This window comes from Eumetopias jubatus, unplaced genomic scaffold, assembly GCF_037043125.1.
Source record: "Eumetopias jubatus isolate StellerSeaLion01/CBP00866 unplaced genomic scaffold, mEumJub1_p1.0 scaffold_14, whole genome shotgun sequence".
NCBI classification, from domain to species: Eukaryota; Metazoa; Chordata; class Mammalia; order Carnivora; family Otariidae; genus Eumetopias; species Eumetopias jubatus.
The window spans coordinates 90,534,569-90,555,757 of record NW_028274820.1 but is presented as its reverse complement, the minus strand read 5'-3'; the positions used below and the strand labels follow the sequence as shown (position 1 = coordinate 90,555,757).

Below are 21,189 nucleotides of genomic sequence, written 5' to 3'. Positions count from 1 at the left end.
CCTCGTATTATTTCCCGTTTCTGGGTCTCTTAGCTGCCACCAAAACCAGTGTGTCAGGAAGTCCCACAGTCTCCTCTTCCTGAGTTCTCTCTGCCCACGAATGGCACTATCATCCACCCAGATTCCCAAGCCAGAACCTGCCAGTCACTGATGACCCCTGCTCCTTACTCACCTTCGCCAGTCAGTCACCAAACCCAGCTGATTGCACTTTTCGGGAATTCTCAACTCCTCCCCCAGCTCTTGATCCCCACTGCTACTGGTCTAGTCTCATCCCTTGCCGGGAATGCTATGGTCTCCTGTCTGGCCTCCATCCTCCTTCTAGCCCTGTCCCCATCCCATCCAGCCTCCATTCTGCAGCCAGAGTGTGTGTGTGTGTGTGTGTATGTGTGTGTGTTTCAGTTGTCTGGCTTCTCCAACCCCCCGGGAGCTAGTTCTGAGGGCAGAGACCCTGGTCTCACTTATTATCGTGTCCCTGACACCTAGCACACTGCCTGGCATCAAGTAGGTGCTCATTAAATGTTTACTGTTCCTCCCCCCCATCACCATGTTTGTTGTTCTCCCTTCTCTCCCAACTCAAAGGCAAAGAGAGATGATTGGATTGGAAGGAAAGATAATTTGTGGTTCACCTTGTGGGTGCCCGCATAATTTTCTTTGTATAATGGGACTGCTGCAGGCCCCTGACAGCACCTTCTCGAAGGAAACCCAGGCTACTTTCATAGCAGCCATAAGCAGTAAAAGAGTAATCAGATCAACTAACTGGAGCTAATTAATGAGCTGGAGAATCTAGTGCCTTCTCCAGTTACATAAAGACAACTCAGCTGAATGTCTCCAAAGATCTTTAAAGAGTGAGCAAAATGGTATGGAGAGAAGGGAAGAAGGAATGCTCTGGACAGGGAACCGGTTGGTCAGAAGCCCATGGAGCCTATACATGGGAGTGATCCAAGAGTTTATATTCCCTCTAGCAGGGCGATCCTGCTTGAAGGTGCCTGGGCCCTCACTGAAATTGCCCTCATTCATACAATTCAACAAATACTTATTGGGCATCTCCTATAAGGCAGACACTGTTCTAGGTTCTGAGGATATAGCAGCAAGCAATCCAGACAAAAATCTCTGCTTTCATGCAGCTTATATTTTAGTGTAGAGGGGAGACAGAGAATAAAGAAGATATCTAGTTTGTCAGACCGTGAGAAGTGCTGTGGAGAAAGATACAGCAGGGCAAGGGGGATAAGAATTCTGGAGATGAGAGTACTGCTCTTTTGTACACGATGGCGGGAGAGAGCCTTTCTGAGGCGACGTTAGCACAAACGCGTGGAGCCTCCTTCATGTGTTGCTCCAGTGGCTGAGCACTGCAGGTACCTTAGGAGAATCTAATTAGCAACATTCCTGTTGGCAAAGGTCTTAGCGGTTGCTCCTTTTTGGGATTTCCCAAGCTCTCCTTTGATCATCTGAGATACCAGTCAAAGTAGGACTTTGGTCTGGTCCTCCCAGCAGTCACAGAGGTGACTTTCCTTCCGTGCCCTGTGGGTCAAGGCTGGTTGCCTGGGGGATGCTGACACCTGTGAAGACAGCTAAAGCAGGCAGAGGGTGAAACTTGTCTTGCTGTGGCTTGCTCCCTGTTATCTTTTCGGGGCTCTCTGGTGCAGATCAGAGCCCCTTTGGAGTTAAATTTCCATATACTTGGGTGGGAGGGTCTGGACAAAGTTGCAGTAATGATTCTGAGTTGTACTTTGATAAACACAGAAAGCCATACCATTAGAAAGAAGAAGGGAATGACTACTGCATTTTAATGATGGGCTATTCATTATGCTAAGTGTTTTAGATACATTATCTTATTAAATTTTCATTACTCTCTAAGGTAGGTATCATTGTCACTGTTTTACAGAGGAGAAATGGAAGGCTCAAAGATACTGGCTATTTCCCTGCTTAAAAAATACATAAAACTAGTTTATAAATATTTCAAACAAAAGTAAAAAATAGGAAGTGAAAGTACCTCATAGTTTCACCTCTTAAAACAAGCGGTGAGAGTATAATCTTCCTTAAGTTTTAAAATGTCCACACATATACACGTATACCTTTTTTTTTTCTTTAAACAAGAAACTTGGACCGTAGTATACAGGCTGTTCTGAAATTTGCTTTTTCCTTTTATCTTGGTTATCTTGCCATGTAGTTGATTAGTCTTACTAATGAAAGCAAGGCTTTTCTCTAGAACTCCCTGATTGACACACCTGGTTGAGTGACTGCACTTAAGTCACTTTACCTTCGGACTCCCGGTTCCCTTATTTGTAAAACGAGGACACGGCACAGAGGAATCCGCTATGGAATGCCAATGAGCAGGGCACCTCACCCCTGCCCGCCTCGTGACTATCTGGGATGTTCTCCAAGGTCCAACCCTACTTGACTTGGACGGCAGCCGCCACTTTCAGTAACTCAGATCACAAAGCCGGCGCCAGGGACGCCAGCAAACCCAGGCGAGCAACGGGTGGTCCAGTCGCTCTTCCCGGAGGCTGCTGACGGAAGCGGCTAGGCAGGGCTGGGGGCGGGGCTTGAGGCGGGGCCGCAGGCGCGCCGCGCGCGATGCGTGCGGGCGGGTAGGCGGGCCGCGGCGTGACGTGATTGGCGGCGGCTCCCGGCCCCGCCCCGGCCCCGCCCTGCGCGGCCCAGGCCCCGCCCCTCCGTCCGTCGCGTGCCGCGACCGCTCACGGCGCTGGCGCAGCGATGGCGGAGGCCGTGGAGCGCACTGACGAGCTGGTCCGGGAGTACCTGCTCTTCCGCGGCTTCACACACACGCTGCGGCAGCTGGACGCCGAGATCAAGGCGGACAAGGAGAAAGGGTTCCGGGTGAGGGGCCGGCGGGCGCGGTGCGGGCAGAGGCGGCCCCGAGGGAGACCGGAGCGGGCTCCCCCCCACCATGCCCTCCGGGGCGGGAGCGGCGCTGTCACCGCGCCTGGGGCGACTGTTGACATCAGCGCGTCTGGCCCTCGCTTGACACAGAGGGAACTGAGGTCCTCAGGAGGGGACGTGACTTGCCTGAAGTTTCCCAGCGAGTCAGGAGCATCGCTGAGGCTGGAGCCCAGGTGCCCTGAGTCCTGGTCCAGGTGTCTGTCCTCCACTTCAGCCTCCAAGCAGATGCTGGTCATCTGGCCAGGATGGAGATAAGGGTTTTAGGAGCTAAGGTTGGGTAGATAGTTAAGTTTGGGCAACAGAAATATTCAGAAGTTAGCATTGAGAGCAAAGGCATCTGCAGCCCAAAATGTTAGCTGAGTTCAGGTATTTTCTGGTGTTTGTTTAAAATGGCATTGTGGGTGACTTACTGGCAGTTTTGTCTCCGCAGTTGAGGAAGACCTTGTACATTTTAAAACATATTTCCCCTGCTCAGACATGACTTTCTGTTGAGAAGTTCTTGGAATGTATATGTGTGTGATTTGTTTGTTTGCTGAGTCCTAATTGGTGTTGACAGGTGAACTGAGAGAGGCAGTGAGCTAGCAAGAACCCTGGGGAAGTTAGGAGACCTGGGTTCTTGTCTTGCCAAAGTTAGCGGTACTCAGTGGCAAAAGCAAATGATTCCAGCTGTCCAAGCCGCAGTGTCGTGCTCTGTAAGATGGGGGTGTTGGGTTGGCATCTAAAACCTTTTCCAGACTGTGTCCTCCGGTGTGATTTCTCACACAGAGGTGTCTTCTTTGGCTGACAGTCTGAGCAGCTGCCAGGGCTTTGGTGGAGCTTCCCTGACTTGAAGGAGTCAGTCCGTGTATCTCCGTGAGTCTAGAACTCCTGGAATGGTGGAGCTGGGAGGAGGATGATGGAGGTTGTCTCTCTGTTTTGTTTTCTAAAATCTTAGGCATCGGAGACCAAAGAGTCAAAGTAACATTGTCAAGTTGCTTGAGTAAGCCAGACACTGATTCAAGACCTAGACTCAGGTCTCCTGCTTTGTGCTTTTACGCTTGAAATTTCCATGCTTGCTAGGGGGTCAAACCACATATCTAACATCAGAAAATAACTCAAAAGCTATTACATTACTATGTTTTGAATGTTTTATAGATTGCTAATTAAAAAAAAAAAAACAACCACCTCTAACATTCAGAAGCCACAGCAAGAGGAAAAAACTGTATTAGCTCTGTGAAGTGATGGGAAAATTCCCTCTTGTCCTTCACCACCTTCTCCATCCCATCATTCTCCACCAGGTGGACAAGATTGTGGACCAGCTGCAGCAGTTAATGCAGGTGTATGACTTGGCTGCCCTTCGGGATTATTGGAGCTACCTGGAACGGCGGCTCTTCAGCCGCTTGGAAGATATATATAGACCCACCATCAACAAGCTGAAAACCAGCCTGTTCCGCTTTTATCTCGTCTACACCATCCAGGTGCTTGTTCCTTCAGGGATTCCTTGGAGAGAGTTCTTTGACCCCGAAATAGATTTTCTTTTAATTTCTAGGGAGAACTCTCTGTGTTCCTTTGGGAAAGGGTGGAACAGTCACAGTGCAAATTATTTTTGACTGTTTTCCTACTTTTTTCCCCCTTCTCATCTGTAGATCAGCTGACTTGTCTTCCTCATTCCTGTTTCCTCTCTTGTTTTAAGCACATAAGCCTGGGTGGTGTTTCAAAGGATATAAGTAGCTGGGCGAAAGTTTGAGTAATAGATTATAGCTCACCTGGGGGAATAAGTCACTTAGATTATTTGAAAATCAACTAGGAATTAATTTTTAGGATGGCATTTATCTTCAGGGCTTCAGTTTAAACCAACTTCTTGGAAATTACAAGGAACTTGAGAAAAGTGATGTCCTTTGTGGCGTTTGTAGATTATATTTGGCTACTTACCTGGCAGGCTGATATCCAGAGGCTCTCTTTTGTGCAGTAATGACAAATCTTAATTCTGGACTTCTGTCTCTTACCCCTTCTTGCTATGTCCTCTTTGTCTTGGCAGACAAACAGAAATGACAAAGCTCAAGAGTTCTTTGCAAAGCAGGCCACAGAGCTCCAGAACCAGGCTGAGTGGAAGGATTGGTTTGTCCTGCCCTTCCTGCCATCCCCAGACACCAACCCCACCTTTGCTACCTACTTCTCTCGACAGTGGGCCGATACCTTCATTGTGTCCCTGCACAACTTCCTGAGCGTCCTGTTTCAGTGCATGCATATCCTCTCAGCCGCCTAGGGCTGTGGGCCTGGTCTGGGGCTTCCAGACAACGTGATCAGTGGCCGCTGCTCTTGATGCATTTGTTTGTTCTACAAAATGCCCAAGCATCGTTGTCATGTGTTACGTGAGGGGGCTGGACAGAGTGTGGTTATTTTTGTCAGCAGGCCAGGAAATCATAAGTCTTCGTTGTGCCACTGCTGAAGTAAGAGCTGACATGCATGAGCAGGGACAGTCGTAGCAGGGGGGGTACGATGCCTGGCTCTGCCAGGAGCCCTCAGATACGGCTGAGTAGGTGCAGGGGTTGGTAGGCAGCTGCTGCTCAGTACCACTGACCAGCCTTGAGAATACCCTGTCTGTGCAAGCCCTGTGCCCCTGAGGGTATTACTTGCCTTTGTTGAGATCAGGTAGCAGGTCAGAATACTTCTTGGGCTAGAACTTCCTTCCTGTGTTCCCGTTTGGGTCACTCCCTGGCAGTGACCTCAGTGTTCCTCAACTTGCTAGAAAACAGCACCTTTAAGAAAAAGTGTATGGATATTTAAGAGAGGGAGAATGTAAATAATTTGTAGTCTACCATGTTTACCATTTTATCTTAGAAAGCCTGCCTTCTTGAGGCGCAGGACATCCCCTAATGCTCATGCTCTTTAGGCTGGAATTCTGGAGGAGGAGAAGAGAACCTGGTTTGAAGGGAGCTGCCTGGTGAGTCACTGATAAATGGGGTGTTGTAGAGGCCTACCCACAGGTGGCCATTTTGGCCTCTGGGAGGGACAGCTGGTGGGGGTAGGAAGGGTGCCCCATTTGTGCTGTGGGTCTGAGTGCGAATTCCACCCTTGCCAGGTATAAAATCCCCTACTGCTTTTTATCCTGAGGGCTTTCAGGCTAAACTAGCAGGGGGCTTAGGCCATTGGTTATGACATGACCATATGGGCCCTCTAGGGAAATTGGAAATGTCACTGAAGGTCTTTTCATTGCATGACAGTGCCCTGCAAACTAGGTCACACATTTGAGCCACAGTTCACTTCCCCAGGACTGAGGCCCTTTGTACTCCTCTTGACTGAAGCTGTTTAAGGTGGTGGGAAAGGCTGACACCCTGACCTAGAACGTGGATATTCATAGCATGACATGGGACTGTCCAGTCTGCAGAAAGCTCTCTCCTCAGTCTACACCTTTGCTAGGAAGAGGCTCGGTCTGGGGAGGGGCAAGCCAAGTGGCTGAGCCTTCTGCCCAGATGGTAGACCAGCCGGCCCCTGGGATTCCTTCTCAGTGGCTGCACTGACCTTGCTCCGGCTTGCACTGGCTGCAAAGCCCAGTGAATGTGAGCTCCTTACTGCTGGTGTTTGGGAGAAAACGCTCAGGTTTAGATTCACGTCCTCTCTGTGCGCTGACCAGCTAAATTGGTGCGAGTGTCTGGAGGAAGGCCAGACCCAGCTCTAGGGAGAGACTCCATACAGCTGTGGAGAGGCTGCAGAACCAAGTCTGTCCTCTGCTCCCTGTGACTCATGTTTAAGGGTTTTGCTGCTGTGTCAAGAGTTTGGGAAGGGCTTTTAAGCATTGCGCAGGCAGGCTTTTTCTTTAACTTTGTGCACCAGTTCCCGTGATCCTGAACTTCGATGCGGAATGCCAGAGGACCAACCAGGTTCAAGAAGAAAATGAAGTTCTTCGCCAGAAGGTTTGTTCTGAACACGCTTCTTGGGAAGAACTTCTGCTTTTCGTGTGTGAAATTAGGTAGTGGTGGTGGAGGGCTGATTAAAAATAGGAAAGCACTAATCTCAGATGCAAGTGAGTCACCAGAGAGTCAGTATGGAGATTTGGGGGCTGTAATAGTCTCTGGAAACCAGAGGTCAGGTTCATATTTTTTTTTTTTTAAAGATTTTATTTATTTGACAGAGACAGCGAGAGAGGGAGCACAAGCAGGGGGAGTGGCAGAGGGAGAAGCAGGCTCCCCTCGGAGCAGGGAGCCCGACGTGGGGCTCGATTTCAGGACCCTGAGATCGTGACCTCAGCCGAAGGCAGACGCCTAACGACTGAGCCACCCAGGCGCCCCAGTCAGGTTCATATTTTAAGTCCCGTGTGTAGCAAGAACAACATAGCAATGGTAATGAACTTTGAGAGGAGGAAGACTATGTGCTTTTCCTATGTCTCTTTCATACCCCCGGTCCCGTATATCCACATCTGTGTTGTAAACAACCCACGTATAATTTCATTGTTCTGCTCAGCTCCGTGAGCCTCTAGTTGGGTAAAACGATGGAGCCAGGGGACCCACATTTGCCTTTACATTTTGTCTGAGGAGCACTTCTCTGTTGTTGAAATTAAGGTAACTGTAGGCCATATTTCCAGAAAAAGGAAGACTATAAGCTGTTTGCATTTTGGGTGCTTGTATATATATGTATATATATAATTCAGGGGGAAATGTATATATTATGAATTCAGGGAGAAGCAAGTCAGTTGATGAAAAGAAAGAAAGTAGGATTTGTGTGTCTGACAGTTGTTGGCTTCTCACCTCAGTGCAGTGAAGGGACAGCTAGCAGTGGCCCGTTTTCCCGCTCGGCAGTGAGCAGAGGGTGAGGCCGGCACCCCGAGGCTAGGCCCAGGGGCCTCTGGAGCCGGTGAGGTTGGGTGTTGGACGTGATGTGCCCCCTGCTCCTTAGTGGAGGGAAGATGAGGTGAGAGCACCATCTAACTCACTCTATCGCTACGTAGCTTTTCGCCTTGCAAGCTGAAATCCACCGCCTGAAGAAAGAGGAGCTGCAGCCTGAGGAGGGGGAGGCCTTGGTCCAGCACAGATTGCCTCCTTATGTCTCCAACATGGACCGCCTGGGGGACTCGGAACTGTGAGTGTGTGCCTGCCTGGGGGCAGGGGGGTCCCCTCCTCTCATCTGTCCCCTGTCACCTCACCCTGACCCCCCTATTTCTGGTGACACGGAATTGCCAGAGTGCCTCCTTGGCTCTCACTGTTCCCACCTGAGCTTTCTGAGTCAAGTCCCCTGGCTTTTAAGGCCTTCTAGCCTCTGAACCTGCCCCGAGGGAGGGGGCCCGCACATCCAGATGCACATCTGGATAAATAAACACAGATGCTGTTGTAAAGCCTCTGGAAGTGTGTGTGTGTGTGTGTGTGTGTGTGTGTGTGTGTGTGTGTGTGTGGAAAGGAGTGCCTCGAAGATGAAAAGGTTGGCACCCAACAGGTTGGATGCATCTGGATAAATAAACACAGATGCTGTTGTAAAGCCTCTGGAAGTGTGTGTGTGTGTGTGTGTGTGTGTGTGTGTGTGTGTAAAGGAGTGCCTCGAAGATGAAAAGGTGTGTGTGTGTGTGTGTGTGTGTGTGTGTGTGTGTGTGTGTGTGTAAAGGAGTGCCTCGAAGATGAAAAGGTTGGCACCCAACAGGTTGGATGCAATCTGTGGTGGAAGCTCGCTCCCGTCCGAGGGTTTGAAGAGATAGGCAGAGGGGAAGAGAGGCAACCTTAAAATATAGCCAGTTAAAGTAGAGGCCCCAGGTGATGAGAATAATGTAGCAGTTGAAGAACCCGAGGCACAGAGTGGTCACACAGCTGGTGAGTCAGGATGCAAAGCCAGGCAGGCAGATTCCAAACCTACACGTGGCCAAGTGCTGTACTGGGTGAAAGTGCCCTAGTATCTCAGCTAGCCCGGTCGGGTGGAAATCAAGGGCAAGCCAGAAACATCGCTTAAAAATTTGTACTTCGGGTGCCTGGGTGGCTCAGATGGTTAAGCATCTGCCTTCAGCTCAGGTCATGATCCCAGGGTCCTGGGATCGAGCCCCACATCGGGCTCCTGGCTTGGTGGGAAGCCTGCTTCTCCCTCTGCCTCTCCCCCTGCTCATGCTCTTTCTGTCTGTATTTCTGTGTCTCAAATGAATAAATGAAATCTTAAAAAAAAAATTTGTACTTCAACTAAGTAAAAACAGATAGGTGCAGTTAATTTTATGACATATTTTATTTAGCCCGATATGTCCACAATATCATTTCAGCGTGGGATGAATAGAAACAAAGAATTCGGGAGATATTTTGCACCATTTTCATGCTAAGGCTTGAATTCCAGTGTGTGTGCTGCTCTCCAGCACATCGCACTTGGGACTGACCGTATTTCAGGGCCTCAGTGGCCCGTGTAGCCGGGGGCTAGTGGACAGCACAGCTCTGAACCCTGCTGGGCCCTCAGAGCACTGCGGGCCTCACCGTTGTGCCAGAGAGGTTGCCGGCTCCCTTGGGTACAGGAAACCGTCCCAAGGATAATGCCGCCTGAACCCCGGGCCATGAACCTGGTGCCATCCAGAGCCCAGGAGGCCTGTGCTTTGGGTTCCCTCGGGTCCCCCTTCAGCCCTGTGACCTTATGTGTCTGCTTGTCCAGAGCCATGGTGTGCAGCCAAAGGAACACTTCCCTGTCCCAATCGCCTCGAGTGGGTTTCCTGTCCTCTCTGCTGCCTCAGAGTAAGAAGAGCCCCTCAAGGTTGTCGCCTGCCCAGGGTCCCTCTCAGGCTCAGAGCTCGACCAAGAAGGAGCCATTCGGCGGCCAGGTGAGCACAAGGCCTGCCTTTCTAACTCCTGCCAAGAGGCCCCTGACCGCTGACTGCACTTTCCGACCTTGTTTGTTCTCTCCTTAGGACTGATTTCTCTGGTATGCTGGTGAGATCCTGACTTCACATCACGCTCTCTTTCTTCCTTCCTCCCTGCCTTCCCCTCACAGTTACGTGTCGGTGCTGCAGGGTGAGGGCGTAGAGAAGAGTGTAGAGGAGGCACTGAGGCAGTGAGGAGGAAATCTACCTCGCACAGCCTCCGCCCGCCCCCTTCCCCTCTTCCGTCTGGGGAGGGGCGCAGTGAGGCAGGAGGGGGGCGGGTGCCTTGAGCAAGGTCTCAGACCCTTGTCTGCCCTGGAGGGACCTCTCCCCCAGCCCCCTGCCCTCTACACCGCCTGCACTCCTGTGCTGAGCCTGAAAGCCTGTGACAGCCTGGGGAGCGGCTGCCTGACAGTGAGAAGGGCACTTTGAATCTCTTCCCTTTTCCTCATAAATTGCTCTGAACTCATGAGAGCTTGTGACTGTGATGTGGTGGCTCGAGGGTGAATTCAAGCAATTCTGGAATTTTGAATTTTTGATGATCTAAAGCAGTGTGTAGAGAAGGAGTAAATTAGAGTTACTTCTGAATTAGTGCATTGCTTTTACAAGTTGGGATTTACTGATTCCGCAAAGGCCTTTGGCTATTTTTCACTTTTATAGAAGCTCGCAAGAGAATTTCTTTTACACCAGTTTGTGTCCAAAACAGCCGTAGGTCCCACTGAGGAGTTTTCCTGGCAGAGATGGTCAGAATTCATTGCTTTCAGCAGCAGTGCCTTCTGGAGTGAAAGTTTAACAGACCCACTGTCACGCTTCATTGCCTGGACAGGGATCCTTTCTCCTTTAATGTATTTTTATTCGTTACAGATAAAGTCAGTCGTCATAATCGCTGGCTTCCTCTCCTACCACCCTTGGCTCCAGAACGGTTGCGGATGCAACAGTTCGGGGCTGCCCCCTGCGGCCGGGAAGCGGGGTCTGGAACCGGTCTGCTCCAGGGCAGGCGGGGCTGTTTCGCTGTGGAAGTGCAGCCGCTTGAGCAGGACACTGGAGAGGAAAGAGTGCAGGCTTTGGAGTCAGGAGATGTGCTTTCAGCCCCGGCTCCTTGTTGAGCGTCTTTGCTCAGATGGCTTAAAGTGACCCCGATTTGCTTGGGGTGCCACGAATACATGTCCTGCCTAGGGGGAGAATTCATTGCACTTGGGCACCCCCAGGACATTGTATCAGTGCTGGTCATATTAGAGAAGGCCCTGGCCTACCTGGGTTCCCGACTCAGCTCTGAGACCCAAGGCGCCAGCCATGCAAAATGACTCCTACCTGGCATTCAGGAGGCCTGCGGCCGGCACAGAGCCATCCTGGTGATACCTACGGCTGTTTTTGTGAATTCCAGTTCTGTGGAATGTGGCTGAGTAAGTTTTACCGTTTGCTCTGCCAATCTCTGTCACAGTTCAATATTTTCTAAGTGTAATAGATGATGGATGGGGCAGTAGGTCTCTTAAAAACATGAATTTGTGAAATTCAGTTTCATTGACTTAAGATGAAAGAAAACACGAGGATGGATTCTTTGGGGTTAAGCCTGCGGCTTTGTTCTTCATGTGTTCAGGAACTAAGTGTCACATCGTGAGATGGGAATGGGTTTGGAAATTGTGTGTACAGTTCATGTTCAGGGGTTGAGGGTGAGAATGCAGTTCTCAGCAAGCAGTCCTTGCCTCTAAAATATATTCCAACAGAAGTTGGGTCACTGTGTGTGTGGTCTGTTAACAGAGTGAAGGTAGCTCTCTTTCCATTCCATGAATGGGGGCGATAGATGTCTACCATCTGAAAAATCCAGTGGTGGGTCACTTGTGGTTTTCTTAATTTGTTAATTAGACTCTGCATTGATGTTTCAATTCTGAAAATAACTAGTGTATTTGAGGTTCAAGAAAATCAGAAGTCTAGAGTTGGAGGAAGCTTAACGATCATTTGGCACCCCCTTCTGTTTTGTAGAGGAGCACATCCTCTGATTGATTGCCTCCTGTGATGTGGAGCTCACTACTTGTTGATGTGGAACCGGTTGTGTGCCTGTTAGCTGTTTGTAGAAACCTCTATAATTTTTATTTGCTGATCTTACCTTTGCCCTTTGAGCCACATAGAATAAGGCTTTTTGTTACGACACGTCCTATCTTTCCATGCTGAGCACTCTCTGTTCATTCTTCCATCTCCCTTCCACTGTTTTCCCATGTGACATGATTTCTACACCCCTCACCATCCTGCTCCTCCTCTGGGGCACGTTCTAATGTTTTAATTCTTCTGTTACAATTAATACGCCAAATTTGAGTGTACAATTCGAGATGCTCTCTTACCAGTACCAAATGCAGTTAGTTGCATGATTGCTTCCTGTGATTTTAATGATACATTGCTTTTAACTTACAGAAAATGACATTGGCTTTTTAATGAGCCACGTTGCTTTGGTAGCGCCTATGAAGCACGGAGTCTTTTTTTCACTTCTGACACAGCAGGACTCTTTCTCCCTTTATTATTAAGAAGCAAAAGAAAAACAGAAGCTGTGTTATTACATTAGCAGTAAATAAAATAATCCGGCTTTCCTGTTTTAAATAATTATTTATATATAACATTGTACATTTCAATCACGTCAGCATTTTGCCCACTTGTGATGGGTCGTTGTAACTGTTGGTCATTACTCCTGAAATGTTCATGGCATTATACATGGCACAACATATGGTGATGCACTCTGGGCTTTATAGGACTCTGGAGGCAAAATTTAAGAAACAAATGGAAGTAACTCGAAAACCACAGCTCTCAAGCTCCTCTGGGATCTCTGTTACCATAGTGCCTGAGGGCACCTGCCCTGCTGGCTCACCCAGCTTGCACTTGCACTCCATCCTCCCCTCCAGCCTTCTGATGCCACTCCTTCCACTCCCACTCAGGAAGCGATGGACTGCCGGTTATTATAGAGATAACCTTTAATTGGCTGCAATGTAAAGAAAGCAGACTTCTGCATTTGTAACTCTTAATAGCGTCAAATTACTTCATAGCTACTGAGACATCAGCGGTAAGAACAGTTGCCCTTGGGGCTGTTTCCATGGATTTTAATGGGATGGAGGAAAAGGGAGCCCTCTCCCACGACTTTTGTTCTATAATTTTATGTGTGATGAGGTCCTGTCTTCTGGGTAGCTTTGTTTTACTTCAGGCGAGACCAGATTACTGGAACCTGTTTCCTGCCCCATCTGGGTGACTGCCTGGTAAACTCTGCTCAGGCCACAGAAAATTAATTTCTCTCTCTCTCCAGAGAGAAATGCAAAGGTGAAGTGATAAAACACAGGTTAAAATATTTGTTCTGAAGTGCAGAAGACAGATTGTGATGGAATATGACAATATAATTTGGACCATTTGGAATGTTATGTGAATCTGGTAGTTAAGACTTTTATGAGGTTTGCTTTCAAAACTGTGAATTACCAGGGGCGCCTGCGTGGCTCAGTCGTTAAGCGTCTGCCTTCGGCTCAGGTCATGGTCCCAGGGTCCTGGGATCGAGCCCCACATTGGGCTCCCTGCTCGGTGGGGAGCCTGCTTCTCCCTCTCCCACTCCCCTGCTTGTGTTCCCTCTCTTGCTGTGTCTCTCCCTGTAAAATAAATAAATAAAATCTTTAAAAAAAAAAAAAAAACCAAACCGAATTACCAGTTTCATCAGAGTAAACGTTTGTTTAAGTTAGGTACAGTTGTAGTTAGACACAAGTTTACCTTAACCTACTTATTAAAGTGTTCCATGGAGAGCTGCATTCATCAGCTTTTAGTACATTATCGTTTTTTGTTGTTCACCCTTCTTGAGCAAATAATGAGATGCAGCTGAAGGAGACACTCTGAGCCAGATCTCATAGGTCACGTGTAGGTCCATGGCTCCCTTGGCATAAACTACTCTCATTATAAAAGCAGTTTTTCAGTTCATTGTGGTGCCTTTTGTTGACACCTGTTTGAATTTCCATTTTGGAGGATGGCCCAGCCCTTACCTGAGGACGTACCGGAAACTTCCTTGCCATCCTGACTTGGAGGGAAGCCCTGCCTTTGTTCTTCATGTTGTATGTCCTGTCTGGGCTGGGGAAGTGCTACAAGTGACTTTTGTATCAGCTAGAGGAATTTGAAGTCCATTTCAAGCCTCTCTCTTCCATCAGTATGGGCTCATTGAATGCTCTTAAGACTTAACACTGAGGGGCACCTGGGTGGCTCAGTTGGTTAAGTCTGCCTTCGGCTCAGGTCATGATCCCAGGGTCCTGGGATCGAGCCCTGCATCGGGCTCCCTGCTCAGCGGGAAGCCTGCTTTTCCCTCTCCCACTCCCCTGCTTGTGTTCCCTCTCTCTCTGTGTCTCTCTCTGCCAAATAAATAAATTAATTAAATCTTTAAAAAAAAAAAAAAGAGCACTGAAAAGAGAAGAGGCACGATTTCTCAGGTGTAGCGGGTGAGCAGGGGAGGAAGAGAGTGGCCACGGAGTACCTGTCTGCCCTCTGTGGCATTCCCCACCCTTGGGCCCCAGGCTGGATCCCTTGTGGTCCATGTACTTGCAGGGCATGAATGCAATATTGTATGGATCCTTTTCTTCTCTAATGTCCAGTGTAAATATCTCTTGGTCAGGCTGATAAATCTGTCACAACTGCATAATAGTTGGTCCAGGCTTTTTGAGACTTCCTCACTTGCCTGGATCCCATTATTTTGGAAAATAGCTGTCAACCCAGGAAAGTGATCTTCCTTCTCTTCCCTGCGGTGTACATAGCTGACTGTGGAGTTGCCATAGCCATGTTTAACCAGAAAACATGGCCTCTACTGTCGGTTTTTTTGTCTTTTCTGTTAGAATGTGAGAGCTTTCTTTTAGAGACATGTTTTGGAATTCTTTATTTTTGAGTCCTCTTTTTCTCTTGGTAGAGGTTTGTCTATTTTGTTTATCTTTTAAAAAACTGGCTATATTGTTGATCATTTATGTTGTCCTTTTAGTCTCTATTTCATTAATTTTTATTATTTCCTTTTTTTCTAACTTTGGGCTTCATTTGTTTTTCTAGTTCCTTGAGGAAGTTGTTCATTTGAGATCTTTCTTGTTTCTTGATGCAGGCATTTATTGCTATGAATTTCCCTCTTCGAACTGCGCCTCCTGCATCTTTTAAGTTTTGGTGTGCCATGTTTCCATTTTCTCTCAAGATATTTTTTAGTTTCTCTTTCTGATTGCTGCTTTGATCCATTGGCTGTTCAGGAACGTGTTGTTTAATCTCCACATACTTGTGAATTTTTAGATTTTCTTATGATTGACTTGTAGTTTGATATGATTGTGATGCCTGATATGATTTCAGTCTTCTCAAATTTATTAAGCCTTGTTTTGTGGCCTAACGTGATCTATCCTGGAAATGTTCCATGTGCTTGAGAAGGGTGTATATTCTGCTTTTGGATGGGATGTTTTGTATCTGTCTTTTAGGTCCATCTAAAGGTCCGTCTAAAATGTAGTTCAAGTGCAGTGTTTCCTTATTGATTTTCTGTCTGGATGGTCTTTCCACTGTTGAAGGTGCTGCCTATTTCTCCTTGGTATTTGCTGTATATATTTAAGTGGTCCTGTGTCACGTGTATAAATACTTACAAGCGTCATGTCCTCTTACTGGATGAACCCCTTCATCATTACATAATGACCTTCTTTGTTTCTTATCATAGTCTTTGGCTTAAAGTCTATTTTGTCTGATACAAGTATAGCTACCCTTGTGGAAGTCTTCAGTCTGATTTGCCCTCTTGATTAGAGATATGGGGAGGAATCAGTGGATTCGTATAATGAGGGCCGGCACCCTTGGATCACCTTCCAGGGAGTGAGCACAGCCCGCCTGGGGGCCATGTGAGGTACGCCATAGTTTCAAGACCTTCTCGTATATCTCAACCACCGCTTCTCCGTAGGTAAGAGAAGTCTAATTGCACTTTCTAAAACTGTGGAGCCTCTTCAGGGTTCCACGAACCATGAGTTACTTCTCAAAAATGGCCAGAAGTACTGTGAGAAGGGCCTTGTCTTTGTTATGTTATTTAGCTCTGGGAACATGACATTTCTTCTTTTCTTTTCTTTCTTTCTCTTTTTTTATTTCTATTCACTGTCACTTTCTTCTCTGTGCTCTTTTCATGCTATTGCTTTCATCGGGTTTCTCAGAGCGTGGGGTTTGCTGTCAGATTTGGGTGGGAATTCCGCCTCCGTCTACTTCTCCCTGTGGGAGCAGTAACTTAACCTAAGCCTCACTCTCTCCTGTTAAAATAATGTCCTCATCTTTATTTTAAGGGAACATTTGTAAAGTTCTTAGCACGGTGCCTTCTATATGGTCAGCATTCAATGAGTAATCTATTTTGATGCTATTATTGTTGTCGTGGGTTTTCTTTTTAAGTTTATCTCTTTTATCTTGACTAAGAACCCTACTTCTCCTAAAATAAGCCAGAATGTAGAGAATCAAATACTTTCCCTAGAAGAAACCTCTGTTACGAGCATCAGTGGATACCCTTGAGATCACCTCAGTCAGAAAAACAGAAATAACCAATACTGTGAAGGTCGGCTATAGTTAGGCTCCATGTGAACTCATAGTCCTTTAAAATTTCCTTTTTAACTCTTCCCATGGCTCCGGGCTCCCAAGGAATCTGTGTTGTTTTAAGTTGTTTAGTAGTAACATGAAAACCAGGAAGTAGAAGAAGTAGAAAGCAACAAGCAGACTTTGGTTGAGTTCATTCTCTACACTTACGTCTTGTGTGCAGATGACTTGCCAAGAGGTTGGTCTCAAACCTGAGTGGCTGTTTGCATCCAGATCCCTTTGCTTGGAGTGTAATGTAAGGCAGAGGGAGGGGAGCAGTTTTGACCATCACAATTTGTGGGAATAAGGTTGGAAACAGCCCAGCCAAATAATCTGGAAAGGATGAGGTGACATCTCCTTTTAAAAAGGCTCTCGGGGCGCCTGGGTGACTCAGTTGCTTGAGCGTCCAACTCTCGGTTTCAGCTCAGGTCATGATCTCAGGGTCATGGGATTGAGCCCCAAGTCCGCCACTGTGCTCAGCAGGGAGTCTGCTTGGCATTCTTTCTCTCCCTCCTCCCTCCCCGCCATGCTCGCTCACTCATAAATACATCTTTTAAAAAAATAAAAAGGCTCTAGATGAAGAATCTTCTCCCCATGAAAGTGGATGGGGATTATTGAATTCATTTGCTGTAACCGTGGTTGACTTTATCAATCCTGCCATGAAAAGGGGCCAGAAGATGCCAGTTTCTTTCCTGTCCAGTGTATCTTGCTCAAAGGTCCTTGAGTTTTCAACAATTTCTGTTAAGAATTTCTGATTGCCTAGTAATCATTTCCAAATACCTCAGTATTTGTTAACATTAGCTGGCTTAGTCATACACTTGGCCCCAAACAAGAGAGGGTGTTGTGTTCCTTTTTGCCTCCAGAGAGGTGATTGTATGTTGCATTTTTTTTTTTTTTTTTTGTATTGCCCAAACATAGAGTTGCTTGCAGAAGTTTCTGACACCTAGCATAGGGCCTGACCCCTCTTATAGTCATCGCTTAGTAAGCACAGGTCTTCTGCCTCCTAGCTAGAGTTAATTGTTCTGGTTAGATGAGGGAGTTGTATGTGTCTGTCTGTCTGCAGGTGAAGGGTATGGCAGGCTGAGGAGTTGGTGACCTACCTCTTATAACAGGGGAGTGGAGAACCGAAAGGAGGGGGTCCAGACTGCTCGTGTTCCACTCTTGACTCACCCCTAGGCTGAGATGGTAACATTCTAGCTACCTCTCAGCATCGCCCTGGAGGAACCTTAACCCAGGAGCTGTGGGGTAGCGAAGCTGCCCCCTGGCTTCTGCTTCCCTCCCTGGCTGAGGGGTCATGGCCTGGGCTCAGGCAGGAAGCGACACTTCACCGTCCGGTGTCTCGCCCTCTAGGCCGCTAAGGGAAAGGACAATGCGTGCGGGCCCCGAGACGGGAAGAGCCTCTTGAGCGGGCTGGCGTCTGGGGAGTCCAGCTGGTCGCAGCACCGACAGCGGCGCCTGCAGGACCACGGCAAAGAGAGGAAGGAGCTCTTCTCTATGACTTTGCAGGTATGGCTTGGTCTTGGCAGCGGATGAGTGCCTGTGGGGACATCGTGTGGCTACCCTTGGGGGCTGTGGCTAGAGATGGGGTAGTGCAGAGCGTGTGCTTACCTCTCCTGATTTCTGCGTAATACTGTTCGGGGGTCACAGGTTCTCTGAAGCTTGGCCGGAGAGACCTGCTTCCCTTGCTTTAACCCATAATCCCCCAGCCTTGCTCCGTCACAGGGTCCCTTCCTCCTGCATCCCCTGCTGGAGACGCTGCCCTGTCGTGCCGTGTTGTGCTGTGGCCTGGGCCCTTGCCGCGCTGAGCCCTGGGACTCCCCTCTCTCCTAAAAATGGGTCGGGGTCTCCTCTTCCTGGCAGGAAAGCTCCTTCTTTCTCTCACATACTCCGGATTGAAGGGAAACGCCCAAGGGATTTCCTGGCTAAGTCACCTTGTTGACTACTTATCCTCTCTTTGGGGCTGCTTGCCAATTTCAGAGGTGCTCGTGCTCCTTCCCAGCCCTCCACTGGCGGCAGTCTGATGGCGTAGACCCCCACGGCTCAGACCTCAGAGTGTCCCGTTCCGACACTGTTGGATTAGAGACGCACCTGAGCTTAGCCGCCCCCCAAATGTGCCTGTCTGAGCTTGGAGGTCTGTCTCCTGCTGTTAGGTTTTTGCTGTGGAACTGTGCTTTCTGAGATGCCGAGGAGCACTCCAAAGAGTCTCAGGAGCTGTGGGGGGTGGCGGGGTTTGCCCTGGTGGATGCCCCCTGGCCCGGGGTATGTCTGGGAGAATAGTCGTAGTCATGGTGGCCAACAGCGCACCAGCGAGGCAGAGACCAGGGCAGCTGCAGACCTGCTGGGCGGCAGGGTGTGCGGGGTGCCCTCTGGGGCCCAGCCTTGTTCTGGCTCTGCGGCTGTCCTCGGGTCTCCATCTTTATGTCTGGCCATTCACCTCGGTCTCTTGGCACCGGCGTGGTGGGATGCTGGTGAGGGGCGAGACCTACCTCTGACTGACCTGGCTTCACATCCAGTTCTGCCCCTTGCCGGCTCTTGACCTTGGGCAAGTTACTTAACTTTCTGCTTTCAGTCTTAGTTTCCACAGTCATCAAATGGGGTTAATAATAGGATCTCAGATGGTTTGGGGCAGGATTAAATGAGCGAATCAAATGTAGTCACACAGTGCCTGGCACTTACTAAGTGCTCACTAATTTTTATTGTCGGCCTGTCCTGCGTCGTGTCAGCTGTGACAGGGCGAGGGTGCCCCTGGCCCACTACTCACTCAGCAGGGCCTATGAGAGGGGGAAGGTCTCTAGAGAGGCGCCATTGGCACAGCAGGAGCCTGCCTCTCCTGGGACAAGCTGGGTGCTGCTCTCGGCATCCAGAGCTCCTCCTCCTAGAGCCTGTGCCCACGGAGAACCTCCCCCAGCATGCTGTGGCCTGGCATCCTAGCTGTCCTGCAGCAGGTCCTCAGATGTGCGGACCACTCACAGCTCACTTGTTGCCACTTTGCTTGTCCCAGAGCGCAGAGAAGAAGGCCGAGGTTAGTGGCCCAGAGGCCGAGCCCTGCCCAGAGCTCCGTGTGGAGGCGCTGGAGACGCTGACGCGGGCTTCTGCAGCCGGTGCCGAGGGCGGAGGGGCCCGCCCCGAGCAGCCGTTCATTGTGCTGGGGCAGGAGGAGTACGGGGAGCACCACTCCTCCATCATGCACTGCAGGTGGGCTGGGGTCTGGGGGTCAGGGGGAGGCCCCTGGCAGGGAAAGTGCTGACTGGGCTGGAGGGGCTGGCTCCCTGGGAAGCCTGGCTTGTCAGGCTGTGCGTGTGAAGGTGTGGCAGGCAGGAGGTCCACCCGGGGGATGGTCCCTGATGGACCATAGTCATCCCTCCAGAGTCCGAGGAGGGCTGGACAGCTGCTCTTGGTGGGGGTAGCCTCTCTGTCCTTTCTCACTGTGGGACTCTGAGTTTTAGGAACAAGTTACCTTTTATTTGAACTCCCTGAGACTTAATTTTCATTTGCTTTATGTTGCTTTACTTTTCAGTACACCTTCACCATGTACAAGTTTTTAGTCATGCGTGGTAAAAGCATGACATCTCTGAGAAGGCCTCACGGAGTGTGGTTTGCGGAGAGTGGGGGGCTCCCTGCCGTGGCCCCGGTGGCTCTGGAGCCCCGCCGCAGGAGGCGCCGCGTGCACCACCCCACTGCTCTGTCCCCACTCTTTCCCACAGGGCTCAGCACAGAGCAGGTCCTGCGTTCATAGTTTTTGGGCAGGTGACTGAATGAATACTTCTAGAAATAGCCCACGCCCATCCTTGGAGTGTAGGCAGTTTGGGAAACAGTTGAGAAGTCAGCAAAGCAATGCTCTGGGTGCTAGCCGAAGAGGATGGTGGGCTCGGGCGAGGATGATAACGGCCTCCTTCTCTTCCGTCTTAGAGTGGACTGCTCGGGGAGGAGGGTCGCCAGCTTAGACGTAGATGGGGTCATCAAAGTGTGGTCCTTCAACCCCATCATGCAGACCAAAGCGTCCTCCATTTCCAAGTCGCCGCTGCTGTCCCTGGAGTGGGCCACCAAGCGGGACAGGCTGGTGAGTGACTCCTGCCTTGTTGCCGTCTAAGTGAGGTGTTCCCGAGGCCGTCCCCCGGCGTCTGGCACCACAGGCTGAGCTGAGGCAGCCAAACCCAGCCCCTCCCTTCTCTCTTACTGGGGCCTGCGGGGACACACATCCAGACTGTCCTGGCAGGCTCGTGTTTGGGGGCTGCAGGGAGGTTATTGGATTCACAGGAATTGAAATCCGATGGTAGTGGGACCTGGAAAACCTGTCTGGTGGGGGAGTGCTGCTTCCTCTCTGGCTGGGGGGACACCAGCTTGCCTCCCGTTCTCCCCCGTCAGCTCCTGTCATCTGTCCCGTTTCTGACAACCCACGACAAATGTTCTCAGCTGCCCCTCCTCCTGCTGAGACCCCTCCCCGTGGCAGGCTCCCGGGGTAGCAGGTTAGGCTGGTGGGGATGGTGTCCTGTTTGGGGTCCCCACAGGTCTACTACAGTGCTATTAGTACATAGTACAGTGTTCTTTTCCCTTTTGGACTTCACTATTTGAGAGAGGCTTTGTAGTTAAGGAGGTAAAGTTGATTCATCGTGTTTTCTTTCACTGTATTCCGTTCCGAGGAGATCATACAAGGCAGCCCAAGGGGCAAACCTCATTGGTTTTGTTTTGTTTTTTAATAACTTTTGACAACCTGCAGGAATTATCCTTGTGGTACTAGGATCTCAGAGCTTACCCTGTAAACATACTAATTTGCCAGTGTTAATTTGAGGTCAGAAGGTAAGTAATATTCCTGGGGGATATCCTCAGACCTGCTTCTGGTGCTTTCTTCTGGCCATACCCATTATTATCTTTGAAGCTTCTTACCCAGTAAATCACAAATGCCTGAAGGCAAGAATAGCCTTTTCTATTTTTTCTGG

At 49.4% G+C, this 21,189-nt stretch overlaps 1 protein-coding gene across 2 annotated transcripts in view; it reads left to right on the top strand.

The window, feature by feature from the left end:
- The first annotated feature begins 2,689 nt into the window (after positions 1–2,689).
- Positions 2,690–21,189, top strand: part of WDR91 (WD repeat domain 91) — a 29,876-nt gene continuing 11,376 nt past the window's right edge. The window contains exons 1-10 of one of the 2 annotated variants that reach the window (XM_028106149.2): positions 2,749–2,838; positions 3,667–3,753; positions 4,179–4,358; positions 4,919–5,126; positions 6,712–6,794; positions 7,826–7,956; positions 9,487–9,652; positions 17,603–17,758; positions 19,254–19,447; positions 20,162–20,312. In XM_028106149.2, the coding sequence (XP_027961950.1) occupies positions 4,212–4,358; positions 4,919–5,126; positions 6,712–6,794; positions 7,826–7,956; positions 9,487–9,652; positions 17,603–17,758; positions 19,254–19,447; positions 20,162–20,312 (1,236 nt within the window). In that variant the 5' untranslated portion in view covers positions 2,749–2,838; positions 3,667–3,753; positions 4,179–4,211. Of the gene's footprint in view, positions 2,839–3,666; positions 3,754–4,178; positions 4,359–4,918; positions 5,127–6,711; positions 6,795–7,825; positions 7,957–9,486; positions 9,653–17,602; positions 17,759–19,253; positions 19,448–20,161; positions 20,313–21,189 lie in introns of both variants that reach the window. The other variant, XM_028106148.2, reaches the window with a different exon arrangement.